A 14,491-nucleotide genomic window follows, 5' to 3' on the forward strand; every position below is an offset into this window, starting at 1 on the left:
ATAACAAACAGTCGATACATGGTTTAAACTAGCATAGAGAACTTACCATATAATAAAAATGAATGTTTGTAACACTAATAATTTTAAACGTAATTTGACACAGCTGAATATGGTTAGGCTGTTGTGCTTTTTTATTTGAGGTTTATAGCAATAACTTTTAGATTTGGGGCATGGTTTAGCTAATATGTACCAAACATCTTTTGCTAGAATCGTGGAGGCCTGTGCCCTCTAGTTAGCTTTCCCTGTCGGTTGCTGCTGCACTCAATTTTATGGCGATTAGTTTTTGTTTCATTTTTGGGCGTGGCTTGTCTTTTCGCTTGTACAATTCTGCAGTCAGCAGTTTAACCACAGATTGAAAATGACATTTGCCAAATTTGTAATGCTTTGCGCAAAATCATATTTTTGTATCATTCCACATAACAGTGGCACAGCAGAGAGTGTTAAAAGTCCAATTCTCACTACAACTGTAGGTCTCCAAGGGCTATAGAGTGGCTTTAATCTACAGCAGAATTTCTCCCTGCGGCCCAAATTTGGAATGAGAACTATATATAGCACAAAGGTTAAATCTTGCAGGTGCCGGAGTGGGTGAGCCCCATTTCTACTGGGGTTTCTTTAGGGCTTACACAAGTGAAGGATGATAAGGTGGAGTGCAGCATGACCAGATGCCTGGCATGTTCCTTGTGCCAGGGATCAAGGAGGCAAAGGTGTCAGAGCCAGCACACTGGATCTGGTAGAGCTCTCCAACAAGAGGGAAGTTTTGCTGGGTATTTGCTGCCTGAATTTGCAGCCCTTTTATGCCACTTGAACAGTATCAAGGGGCTGTAATATCACAGCAGAATCTGGGCCATTATGAATATATACTCATGTAAATGAGTGGAGAATGAGACCCCAAGCCAGCTATTTAAAAAGCATTTGGGTCAAGGATAATTTAGAACCACATGCTGTTTCTGAACACTGTTCCTTGAACAGGAACATAGCATTGGTTAGAACTATTTATGCCAGAATTCGTACTCTCCAAACTGCTTTTTGTCCATAACCAAAAATTCCTTTTGCCTTATTTTTGACATTATTGCTCCTCTCAGTTGTCTGTCCACAGTGGGGCATGTCTTCACCCTGGCCAAGACACAGCTTATCTGTTTACAGTTGCCATTTCCACACAGAAAAAAAAAAAAATCCATGGATACAAATCCAAGCAATCGCAACTCTAGATGCCTGTAATCTGGTAGTTTAGAGGTGCAGAGCCTCAGACCTGTGCTCATAGTTTAAGTGTATGAAAATTCAAGTGCAGATTGTCCTGGCAACAGGGAGGCTACCGTTCTAAAAATGTATGTCAGTATGTGAACAGACTCCACTCTGTCCAACCCCAAAACCAAATCCTGACTAGGTTCCTGCTTCAAAGTGCCGCCTTTGCTTCCCAGAGAGTTACACAACATATTTCAGTTATCGGCATCCTCATTTATTGTGTTGGATAGCCAAAATAAGTTTATTTTTCCTTTGCTAGCATTTGTCTAATAACTAATATTATTCCAAATTAACAATTGGGTGCCCAACCAGAACAGACACCATTTACACATATGCTGTGGTGTTGTAGCTATGTTGGTCCCAGGTTATTAGTGAGATAAAGTGGGTGAGGTAATATTTCTCCCGAACAGAAGTTGGTCCAATAAAAGATATTACCTCACCCACCTTGTGTGTCTAACATTTACATGCTATTGTTTCACTTTTACTTGAAATATGTTGATTAGTTGAAAAAAAAGTTTTTGTAGTAGCCAAATCAGTGATCCTTCTGCATTTCTTTCTTAAGTCATGTCACTGGGGAACGCTTAGTGACTAAAGAAGCTGCTGGTATCAAATCCTTGTACTTTAGATCTTGAAACTTGACTGTTGGCAGGCTCTCTTCCACTTTTTCTGAAGCAAGGACTATCTGAGGATGAATCTACGTGGCACAGCATTTTAGTCCATTGTTTTTCCTTCAGATGGAGAATGTATTTATTCTGTCTTTGGTTTATTATAGGAGTTTGAACCTCACAACTTCCTTGAAGTGCTGCCTCTTTCAGAGGGAGCATCTGATTCTGGTCTCATGCTAGTTTTACACCTAGCTCTTTTGTCTTCCGTGAAATTACTCCTGATTTAGCCTGGTATCCACAAGAACAGAAACAGGCCCAGAGTCTCTGTTCCCTCTAGCCTGAGGAAGAAGCATTTCTTTACAAACTGAAAGCAGTTTCTGATAATGTCAGTGGGCCTGTATGTCAAACATATCCACTTCATTCAGCTAGTGCCACAATACCTATGAAAATGCAAGCCAGCTTGCATTCCATGTGTGTCATGTTCCTGTTCCAAGCTCTGGGAAGAGATTCATCCTTACAACTTGGCACAGCCTGTACTGAGGTAGCTTATTATGGTTTCTCTTAAATTGGGAAGTTGACTATTCTGGAGCCCAAAGCAGCAGGCAGGAGACAAGGGCTCTTAGGAAAGAACATGTTGTTAATAGACAGCCTTGACGGCACGTTGCCATATGGCATAAATAGCTGCAGTATACTGTACAGCGAACAAGCCCGTTACGTGAAAGGACTAAAGCCATTGAATTCCCAGAGCTGGGATTATGATTGTTGCTCATTTTATAGATCACTGTGATATTTAAATGCTGGCAAGCAGCAAGGTTGTGAAGTCCCTCTCATCAGTATTTAGCATTGTATTCAAAACAGTCACATGTTGTAAAGTGGCACAATGCACTGAGGTATTAGTGAGCTGTTGATTTTTATCTCTGTCTCACAAGAAATCTCTTGTGCTCATTTCTCCTTGGTATGATATTGCTGTTCTTGTGTAACAAACAATTGTATGCCAACGAACCCGCCCCCAGAGGGGGCATAAACATTTGGTAGAAAAATAAAACTGTTTAAAGCAGCAATAGCTGGTCTAGTATCCGTTCAGCTGTTATCCACATTACATCTCCCACAATAACAAACCAACCAAAGAATTAAATATTGCAACACTAGTAAGGCTATAGCAGGGGTGGCCAAATTTACTGATCCTCTGAGCCGCATATGATGATCTTCAGAAGTTTGAGAGCTCCGGTAGGTGTGCCTCCAATGGGACTGAAGGCCTTAGCTCCACCAACCCACCACAGGGCTGACCCCCGAGCTCCCCTCCCCCCCAATCTGTTAGGTGGAGAATGGAGGGGAAAGGGAGGGCTCCACGAGCCATACCTTAACTATAAAAAAGCTGCAGGTGGCTTGTGAGGCATGGTTTGGCAACCTTTGGGCTAGAGGTTTGGAGGAACGAACAGCAAGTTCTGATGGCAACATTTTAAATAAGACTCTGGTTCTATAATACCAGCTGGCACTGAAATAGAGCCTGGTGCTGAGCACCTGTAGCTCTCAGTGAAATCAATGAGAGTTGAGGAAGCTCAACCTTGTGCAGGACTAGGCGCAGAACAGGCTTAAATGGGGCTCTCAAGGCACTTTAAAACATTAATAAATTAAGCTTAACAGCTTTGAGGTAAATAAATAATATTCCAACCATTTTACAAGTGTGGAGACATGAAGTAATGGAGAATTTAAGTGATTTGCCTGAGATCACACAAGGTGACTCAATGGCAGAACTGTAAAGAGAGACCAAGAGTTATGACTCTCAGTCCCCTGTCCTAACCATTAGACATTTCATCCGTTTTTCCTTCCCAAAATTAGTAAAACAGGGAGGTTGGTGGCTTGGTTTTTGGAGATGCCACAGATCCCATTGAAATCAATGGGAGTTGTGGATGCTCAACACCTCTGAAAGTCAGGCGGTGTGTTCAGTGCACTTGCAACAATTTATGCCACCACTGACTTCCCTGAAGCGGTTCCTGGTTATGCTAATGGTATGCTTGGCTGTAATATTTTCTCATCCAGGAAAAATATCTTGTAAATAGTTAGTTGCACGTTTTATCTACTTTTTCTCAAACTTTATGCAGTTCACCTGATTTTTCATTTTAAGACCCATTAGATCAAATTTAAATGTATATTTGTTGTTCTTAATTAAGAAGTATTTTATTTACATATTTAAAAATCTCCTGGTCTGCCCTGATATACACCAGCTGAAGATCTGGCTGGATGTTTGTTTATAATTAAGTTTTATAAATTGGTCAGGTTGAGTTTATAAATCAACAGGCTGTCTTAGTATACTACAGTATGCACCACAGATCTAATCAAAGTTTTGAAATGATTTCATTATGTGGGCTAATAGTTTCTGTAATCTGACACATTATTTTATTCTAATCCAGTAATTCCTTGCCAAAAGATTTAGGTAACAAATATCTAATTCACATTTTTATTTAAGTCTTTGTCCTTACATTTTATGTTCTAGGAAAATAATTTCCTCCCTCTTGATTTCTAGAATGATGGATCATGTTGTGACACACAACATCTAGTTGTATCAATCATTTTCCTCTTCCATGCCTTTGTGCCATGCATTGTGACTGTTGCAGCTTAATAAGGTCTAGCTGAATTAATTGTTTGCCCTGTATTAAAGTACATGGAAATGAGAAAGTATGTTTGCTCTTCCTCTGGACCTCAGGAAAAATGAGCTGAACATCTCATGACTTTTTTTCCAGTGAGCAAAATATATATTTTTTAAAAGTAACACCTGGGGGGAAAGGGATGTATTTCTAAATACATGTAAAGATGTTCATTCTTTCTGGAACAAAAAAAATCTTTGAATTCTGTTTCTAGGGGAAAAATGCTATATTTTCACATTTGAGTTAGGTTCTTGGTAACCTACATCTTTGAGCAACAAAACTATCTCTGTATTCCTACACAGCGGAAGCCAGACTAAGATTTTCCCACCTCCAATATGAATTCTGTTAGACAACTGATGACTTCACAGAGCAAAGGGCAAGATGTTTTCCAAGGACAGTCAATATCCCCCAGGTTTTTTTCTTTGACTGTTTTCCACCTGTGCTATCTTCCTCCTTATCTCCGACGACTTAACAGAGAATGAGAAATTGGCTGTGTTTATAATGAGCGGTGATAACCTGGTTAGACAAGTGAGGGTATATAGGGCTTTCTGATCTCTTTCTATCAGAAATGTAACAGACAGTAGACTCATCAGTCTCTGCCCCTCCCAGCACAAAATGATGGAGGATCTACAAGATTACACAGTACAAAATTGATCAATAAGCTCAGCACAAAATTATCTATTGTTTCAGAATGACAAGTCGGGATCATAGCTTTTGCCTTCTTGAATTTATCAGTATATAAATATTTGCAAGTGTTAGTGAAAAGTGTAAGATACACGTGTCAGTAATGTGTGTGCGGCTTCTGTTTTGGGGGATGGGAGAGATGGAATCAGGGATGAAGAAACTGGAGAAGCCTCATTGCATTCAGCTCTTGCAGTATTAACCTGCATGCTGCAGATGATAACCTTGCTTATTACTGTTCCTTTCAACACCTCACACCCCTTTGGAAGAATTCCTGCTTCCTCCCCCAGATGGATCTTATTAGCTAATTTGGTTGCTATTTTTAAGTCTAAATTGCAGACTTATTTCTGCTCTGTAATTTGTTTGTTCTTTCTAACTTGGTTAATGTCATGATAACTTGGGAATAGTTTTATATAAATGAATGCTATGGATGGATGGATGAAGAAAACTTCCAACGTGTCATATTTTTATTTGTGTTGAGGTAATGAGGCCAAGGCAGACCACTTATTCACACATGCTGACATTAAAGAAGGGGAACAATATGTGTCTGAAAGGAATATGTGCAGCTGAGCCTCTTGGACATGCAATCAAGTTTACTCCTCAACGGTGAAGTGTAGTTTAAGTGTGTGTGTTATAATGAACACAGGCCATTTTACTTAGTGATAGCCATAAACTCATAAGATGCACTGGAAAATCCAATGTGCTACTGATGGGCAGCTTATCCTTTCCCCATCCCCTATTATGTCTGTCATACCTCTGTGCTTTCCTCCTTCATATCTTGCCTTGAAACTCCATTTCTTCAAATAATAATATCTAGCTTGGGTGGAGTGCGACCAAGCTAGTTGCTGCTGTCTCCTGTGGTCAGTTTTCAGTGTGAGTAAAAGGATAAAATGAACAGTTTTCATCAGAAAAAGACCTGGAATTTTGCTGATTGACCTGAGGCTCATGGGATAGGGTGAGACTTTATGGTCCTCATGGGCCATTGCGTAGCCTCTGTCCCCCTCAAGGCTGAGGCGGGGGGAGGCTTTTACATATAGTGCTTCTCATCTGCAGATCTCAAAGCAGTTAGCAAAAGAGGTAAATAACATGACCATTTTACAGATGGGAAAACAGGAGGGGAAGAGACTTGCCCAAGATCACATGGGAAACCAGTGGCAGAGTCAGGAAATGAAACCAGGTTTTTTCAGTCCCAGACCAGGGCCCAGTTCAGTAGACCATACTGACTCATCATGTGGAAACTCTTATGTGCTAACTAAATGGTGTAAAATCTTTGCCAAAAAGCCTCCAGAGAAATACCTTGGAAGTAACCAGATGTGAGATAAAACTTTGCACTTTAATCACGCTACTTTTTTTGGGGACCCCAAGCAACTTCTGGTGTTTTTGGGTAATGTCTAGTTAAAAAATTATTCAGGGTAGGCATATCCTCTCCTTACCTATCTGTAAAGCATCTAGAACTCTCTTAATAATTCTACAGCTGTTAATACTAACAATTCAGTGCTTTCCAATCATTACTTTACAGGGTATTTGCCATGCCCATACCACGATGAATTTCACTGTACTTAGACTGGGAAATAACTGTAGTTTTTCATACTTGAGTATGGCAGTTGTTGACTACTGAGAATTTTTTAATAGCACTATGGTAGCTACCATCTGAAATAAGTGCTCTGCTATGCAACAGGACTCTCTTTGCTCCTCAGCAGTTAGTCTGATAGAGGTGAATTTGGAGTGGTGGAGGAGACCGCTAGGTCCTAAATGCTTGGATTGGTGTGTTTGTTCTGCTGTCGAGTATGCTGACTCAAATGCCACAGTTCCATGGAGCCCCAGGTATCACAAAGGGACAAGAGATGTTTCCTTCTTGTCTCAGTGGATGCACACTTTTTGGGAATTTATAGACAGATGGTCAGACTATGGGCACATTTTTGCTTCTGATTTGTGGCGGGAGGGTCCTATTAGTGTCTTACTTATAAAGGTTTCTATGGCAAAATTATCTCAAGGGTAGCCTGCACTCACTTAGGGCCTTAACATGCCCTGGTTGATTTTCTTGGTTTACTCATGAAATGAGAATTTAACCCATTGGTAGCTTTATCTCAGCTATCCAAGGATATGACAATGGAGTCCATGCCAGTTGTAGTATCAGTAAAACTAGATTTTTTTTTCGGTGTTGTGTTTGCTGTTATAATTCTTATTGACTTAGAAAAAATGAAATAAGTCATTTTCTTTAAAACTGGTTATGTAATTGTAAGGTAAGTCCTTTGGTTTCCAAAGACTGGAGAATAACTCATTCACTGTGGTATAACACAATTGTGAAATATATTTATATTCTTCTTATAATGCTACATTGTTATGTCTATTTCTGATATCATATGTCTGCCTTTCACCACACTCTTTTTTCCCTGCTGCGGTACCTAAATAAAGGCTTTAAATTGCTTTATTTTCTTAATAATGGCCAAGTTTAAATAGCAAGCCATGGAAGATGCCAAAATTAATAGAGATAGCTCTACTTAACAGATTTATAGATAATTTCAAGTTTTTTTCACCTTCCAGTCCCATTCATCTCCTTTCTCTGAGCACCAATGCCCACACCATCTGGTCCTGGGAACAGTGACAACCCTTCAGGCTTACAAAACAGAAGAAGCTTACAACAGAACTGCTTAGATTGTCACAGTGGTTTTTTTTTTTTTGGTTTGTTTTGTTTTTTGAAAGACCCATCATACTGAGATGTTAAAACTCCTTTGTTTGTGAAATGAGATTTCTTCCTTTTGTCATTGTCAATAGTTTCCATATTTAAAAAACAACAACTCTAATTGTAAATGATAAATATTGGAGATGCTTGGATCTCTGTTATTGTGTATTGATATTTCCTCATTGACTTGTGCTTATGTTGAGACTAACAATGATTCTTTGTTACTAATGTGTATTGATTCATCTGTTCTGCTTCACGTTAATAAATAAATGTGTAGTTTATGGAATCATGTGATCAATTAATTGTAGACTCTAGTCAAATACAACAGAACTTGCTTTTGCTTCTTACAAAAAAGTGGTTTCAGGGAATAATGGGCTTTATTGGACCTGTTTTATAATACTCTTCCTTTAGAGCTTAGCAAAACTTCATTTAATTGACTTGATTCTTTAAATTTCAAATGAATTACAAAATAAAATCTGTACTTTTCTAGTAGAAGATTAAAAGATAATGGATAACCTGGAGGATAGCTATGCACTGGCAGTCCTCCTTAAGTGTTGCTTGAAGTTCGAGCACTGTGGTTGGAAAAATATCTAATATTTTACTTGATGTAATTTAGAAAGTACTCCATTAGTGCAAAGATGATTTGGAAAATCAATTAGATCAGAATGTCAGCACTGATTATTTATTTTTGTGTGCCGAGAATATTATATATGGAAAATGTAAGCTTTTATTCAAATAATGATTTCACTGTTCACATCTCACCTAAATAGTTAGATGCATGTCCCAAATTTCAGGCATATGAGGGGAGGATCTTGCATTGTATGCTGCTGATGGAACTGCTCCATGCCTGCCCCCTGCTGTAATGAATTTGGACAGAGATCTATTCATTGCTTAGTTTTGCCAATTGTTTTAAAAGTTCTACCTCCTCTGTACTTACGATGTTTTAATATAAACAAATTGATCCTTTTCATCTGTCTGTTTTGTATAGAAAACCGTCAGGCCACCTGAACAAATCAACCGCTTCGTGAGGCCCCCAAATAAACACATCTTTTAGTAGGGACTAACTGAGGTTAACTGGACAGAGGCAAATTAAACTCTTCATTTTGTCTTCTTTTGTAGTTAATCTGCTGGATTCAAAAGCAATTCAAGGGGAGCTGGGCTGGATCTCCTACCCATCACATGGGGTGAGTTCACTAGACTGTGAAATGGGAAAGTGCTGCTACAGATCAAAGTGCTATTTAACCATTGTTTCCTCTTCAGAGAGTGCTATGCAATAGCTGGGACTTTTTGGAGCTTCAGAAATAGTCTATTCTAAACTTGAAATTAGGATTTGTGCTGTATTACTATCATACCTTTTCATTAGAACATACATCATATTGCATGTAATCCCTATGGGTCACCTTTAATGGAAAGAATTAAAGGGGCTGGGGCTTCACCATTTTATGCAAATTGTCTTTAAATCTTCCTGCCGGTGTGATGTCCATTTCTAACATGTAGCGTGCAACTATTCTACTTAGTGATGTTCTTAGATGAAACTAGAACTGACAGGGAAATGTCAACCAATTTTCAGCAGATGTCACTCACGTCTATTTTATTACTTTTTTTGCTGACTTGTTGTGAAGGTGCTATTCTCTCTATGGTGAAAGTTAGGCAAATGTCTGGATACGTTTCTTGGGTTTTTTCCTCTAAGTTTTCTAATATTGTCTAGAACAACTGCACTGGATCTCTTATTTGGAACTTTGAAATTGTCTAGTGTTAGGATTCATATACTTCTAGTTTATAAAGTTCTTTGAAGCAAAAGAGACATATAAATTCTGTTTTTTGGGTTTTTTTCTATACTTGGTTATGGTTCACCAAACTGTTTACCTTTTTGTTATTTGGTATCACAATTACTAAAGGAGAGGTCACCCATTTGATTGCTGAAATTTTATGACTTCCCAGTAGCTAAAAGAAATCCCAATACACCTGCTTCACAAAGCAGGATGGTTCCCTTGAGTACATTTTAAAAAAAGATTATTTGTACAATCAGTTTTAAAAGACCCAAGTAACAAAGCTTTTCTCCCCATCCAATGCGAAAGTAACCCACACTGTAATATTTGTCTCAGTCAGAAAGATGTTCCCCCTTATATTCAATCTAAATATACCTTTCCGTTAATCCTCATTGTGTTGTGGTCCTGTGTACCATACTAAACTATTCCTCTCCACCCTTGGTGTTCTCTCTGTCCCTTTCTAATTGTAAATTAGAAGAACAACGAACAAAAAAAGAGCCATTTGGAAATCTAATACTCTTTTTATTGCTGTTTGAGTAATTGAATGTGACAGTAAAGCACCTGGGTTCAAATTCTCTCCTTGGGTTTGGTGGAGCCTTCATTTGGAGTTACACACATGCATCTGAAAGCTCTGTTTGAAGTGTAGCACATGAAACAATGTAATATTGTTAATTGGAGCAGAGTCCTGTGTTCCTTTTCTTTCCAGATTATTGGTAGTTTTGATAAAAATGCTACTTAAATAGCCATTTAGCTTCTTGCTTATGGAGCTATTAGATTATAGAATTTAAGGTCGTTCGATCTTCTATCTTACTATGGATTCTCCATATTATCTATACTTCAAGGCTCACTTTGTCTGCCTTTCTTCCTACCACATCTTGAGTTTGACAGAATACCCCCTGTTTTCTAGAGTGTCCTCCAAAGTATATCATATCCTGTGATTTATCAGCTTGTCTGCAGGAGGCAGTGGTATATTTTGAGTCAGGATTCTGGCATTTTCCATGGGTGTAAGATGACTTAGGTGGTTAACATGGGAGTGAAAAGTTGTTAGTGTGTGAGGTCTCAGATTTCAATGTTCCATTGGGCAGTTAAAATATTAATTAAAAAACTTGCCTAAACTGATCATATGTCAAACTTTATTCTGTGCATCTATTTTGTTTTATGGATGTGCCCTGTCATAGCTCAATGTTCTCTGTGGGAGTTGCTGGATGCTGAGCACTCCTAAAAAGCAGACCAGTGGCTACTTCTTCAGGTACCTAAATGAGAACTGTTGGGTACTGAGCTAGAAAATCTGCCCTCAGGCCTCCCTATAAACAATATGGCATTAATTGTATTTTGGTGTGTGTTTGTTCTACACTTTCCCCTATGTGAATTTGCTTGAAGTATATTTGAATTATGACACGGTCCCTATATAAAATGAAACTATAAAGAGAACAGTTACTTTTCAAACCATCAGTATTGGCAAGAGAATTTTTTTGCAATCAGATTTTTAATTTCCTAGGACAATTTTCATTTTTTAACTGCTCGGTACAGTGAGTTTTCAATAGGAGCTGCTTGGTGCTGAATGCTTTTGAAAAGCTGGCCAATACATTTAGATGCCTAGTTGGTAGCTTGTACTCTTTTAAAAATCTGTCCCCAGTTGTGTGTTCTGCTCCTCATGTGAAAATCTGGCTCCTGGTCTTGAATGCAGGCCTGGAAATTGTGAACATTGGAGTTCTGCTCCTACTTCTGTGATTGACTCCTTCAGTAGCTTTGGGCAAGTCTTCTTGGTCTACTTCTCCATCTGTGCATTGGAGATAACAACACTTGTATCTCAGCCTCACAGGACTGAATTAGTTCATGTTTATGCAATGCTCTGAAAATAGCAAGTATCCTGGAAATGCTATATAGTATTGTCTGTATGATCACGGGACCTTAAAAATAATGGTTAAAAATGTTTATGCAAAGAAAATCTGTCTCCCTCCAGAGGGGGCCATGAGTAAATGGCTTCATTCTGGAGGGGGATGGATGGGAAAAGACAAAGTAGAATCCAACATTTCTTATGGCTATTGCCACAGACTGTCTCATTGCCAATGAGAACCTTTGGTGAGCGGGGTGTCCAGGACAGAACTCCCCAGCTATTTCCTAGCTCATCAGTTTCTAGTCTCCATTGTGTATTTTTTATTTCATTTTGCAAAGCCTCATTTGGTTCTTTTGGCAGCCGCTCGGCTCTATTCCACTTCTCTATTGATCTCCCTGCAGCTCTGTCTCTCTTTACTTGGATGCCTAAAGTAGCAAGAGGCAAAGCAGCTGGCAGAGGAATGATACAGGGCATCATGACGGCTGTTAAGAAAAACAGACTTGTTAGATTACCCTACCAAAAAGACACCCCTAACCCATAGAGCAATTTTTTTAGCCTTTGCAAGTCAGTGTTCGTTTGGGTAAGTCTGCCTGAGCTTTTCCTGTACATGGAGTTCCTACCTACCGTAATATCCATGGGGAACAAAGCTGGAGTATCTTATTGAATTGTACTGATATGCTTATAAAATAGTGAAATTCTTAGGTTGAAGTCACAATAGTTAATTCATTTATATTTTTTATCTTGGTGTGATTGTGGTACAGAACCAGACCCCAAACTGTGTGTCTTTACGTGCTTTGATATCTTAAGCATAAAAACTGAAATGTAAATTAAAAAAAGAAGGAAAAAACATCCTATGTAGTATGAACTGTGCCATAGAAGTGATGTATAATAATAGGAAAGTTAAAGGGCAGTGGAAAAGAGAAATATCCTTTTCATAGTCCTTTATTTATAATACTTTAATTAAACCTTGTAAAAACGGCTGCATCTGTCTTCCAGCTAACTAAAATATGAACTTAAACTTCAGTGGAAAAAACATTATAATAAAGATGTCACATCATACTGAAGCATTGCTAATAGCGAGGTGGTGGATTTACAAGGTAAAGCTAATAGAGCTACGTTTGAGGCTGTGATTCACAAATGAGGATGTTGATATTGTGCCAGCTCTTTTCCAAGATACAGCAATATTCCCATCAGAAGCCGTAAATGTCAATGACCTGTGGAGGGTTACTTATAAAAATAATCCCCCATCCAATGATTTAACAAAAATGATCTAATAGAGATTTTTCAGGTTAGTCATTTTACCTGAGCTATCCACAACTGATTCTACAAAATGACAGGAAGTGGTTGTCATGCTCAGTATTCTGTGGTACATCTTGTTCTAAAAATCTGGTTTTCCTTGGGATTATATAACAGAAGCTTTTAGAAATTCCTGAATATTTATGTTACGATTTATGGCTCATTTGTATTCAGAGATCTGTGTGTCCCATATAACTCCCTGATGGCAGCATTTTACCCCCTGGTTAATAATGTCACCCTGTAAGAACGTGATCGTTCCTTGAGCCATCTTACACATCCACAATCTTGGCATTAATAACACTGATCTGGTCAAGCTCATTGAAACAAGTTCAAGACAAACTTGGCCCATCCAGAAGACAAAAGCAACTGAATTAAAAAATAGAATAGCTGGGTTTGCTTAAAGTTGAACATGATTGGCAGCAGCTACAAAGCCTGTATCCTGCGCTGCCACCACTAGCACCTGCATATGCAACCTTTTTGTACTGTCAGTCAAATACCAGTTCCATTTCTATAGATTTCATTAAAGGGGAAAAAAAAGAAGAGCTACTTAGTCTTTACAGAGTATATTATTGATATGCTGATTAAGCATAACGCAACTGATCATTAACTGCAATTCACGTAAATTACAGCAGCACAGATGTGGGAGGGTTGGGAGGATTAAAAAAAAGCAAGTCACTTTCAATAATATACAATAAAAATGTGATGGATAATTCATACGGGAAAAAAAGAGTAGAGTCCAAATCCTGTTCTGCATATTCATGTGAGTAGTCATATTGGTTTCAGGGAGATTTCTTACGTAAGTAAGGTGACTAGGATTTGACCTTAGGTTGGTGTTCTCTGATTTGGTAAAAATTAATCTCAAATACCTTCGTTCACTCTCTTCATGACATGACATGAATATAAAATGAACTAGACATTCTGCAATATCATTAGGGTATGGCCTAATCTTTGAATGTCACCATTAATGTTTTTTGGCCGTTAAAATTTGTTAGTTTCCTCGATAGTTAACAGAAAAATAAGATAAAATCACTTTATATCTTGTCTTTCTTTTAATAACCATAGAAAAAATAACCACTCTTTGCATATATGGTTAATATGTCCTACCTATTTGTGGATACATTTGTCTTGCATATAATCAGAGTTAACAAATTATGGCCAAAATTTTCAAACTTTGGGTGCCTGAAGTAAGGCACCTAAATCTATAGGTAGCATTTATGATTATAAGGCCATTTATCTAGATCTCTGAGTACCTGCAGCTCCATTTTGACTTTCCTGGGAGTTGTGGTCGCTGATACCACTGAAAATCAGGGGACTTGTTGAGGTCACTAATTATAAATGTAGATAACTTATTATAGACACTTGAAAATTTTGGTTTGAGTGCACCCCTTTATTCCTTGCCCTCAGACTCATGGACCTTTGGAAGAGAGAACCTGCAGATCCCAATTAGCTGTGGTTTGGGTGGGAGGGAGAAAGGAAGAGCATTTCCTGCTTCTGCAAAATTTGAGTTGCCAAATTAGGCTAGATCCTGCACCATTACAGTCAGTGGGAGCCTTTCCCTTAATGAGAATGAGGAAAATGGCATATTTCAGATTTTCAAAAGGCTGAAAATAATCTGTCATATTGGAATCTTCCTTTTTCTCTCTCTCAGGAACTTGTATGGCCCCCATCACTGTACTTTTGGAGTGCCTCTCAATCTTTGAGGTATTTACCCTCACAACACCCCAATGAGTGTC

The 14,491-nt window shown here is 38.5% G+C and overlaps 1 protein-coding gene across 7 annotated transcripts in view; it reads left to right on the forward strand.

Annotated features, from left to right (window-relative positions):
- The window catches only part of EPHA3 (EPH receptor A3), a 550,981-nt gene that overhangs the window by 265,417 nt on the left and 271,073 nt on the right, over window positions 1-14,491 (forward strand). For all 7 annotated transcript variants that reach the window (XM_067546251.1, XM_067546250.1, XM_067546247.1 and 4 more), the window contains one exon: window positions 8,976-9,040. In XM_067546251.1, the coding sequence (XP_067402352.1) occupies window positions 8,976-9,040 (65 nt within the window). The remainder of the gene's footprint in view (window positions 1-8,975; window positions 9,041-14,491) is intronic.

This window comes from Emydura macquarii, unplaced genomic scaffold (genome assembly GCF_026122565.2).
Source record: "Emydura macquarii macquarii isolate MOO-44397 ecotype Brisbane River unplaced genomic scaffold, CSIRO-AGI_Emac_v2 contig_1119, whole genome shotgun sequence".
Classification (NCBI taxonomy): Eukaryota; Metazoa; Chordata; order Testudines; family Chelidae; genus Emydura; species Emydura macquarii.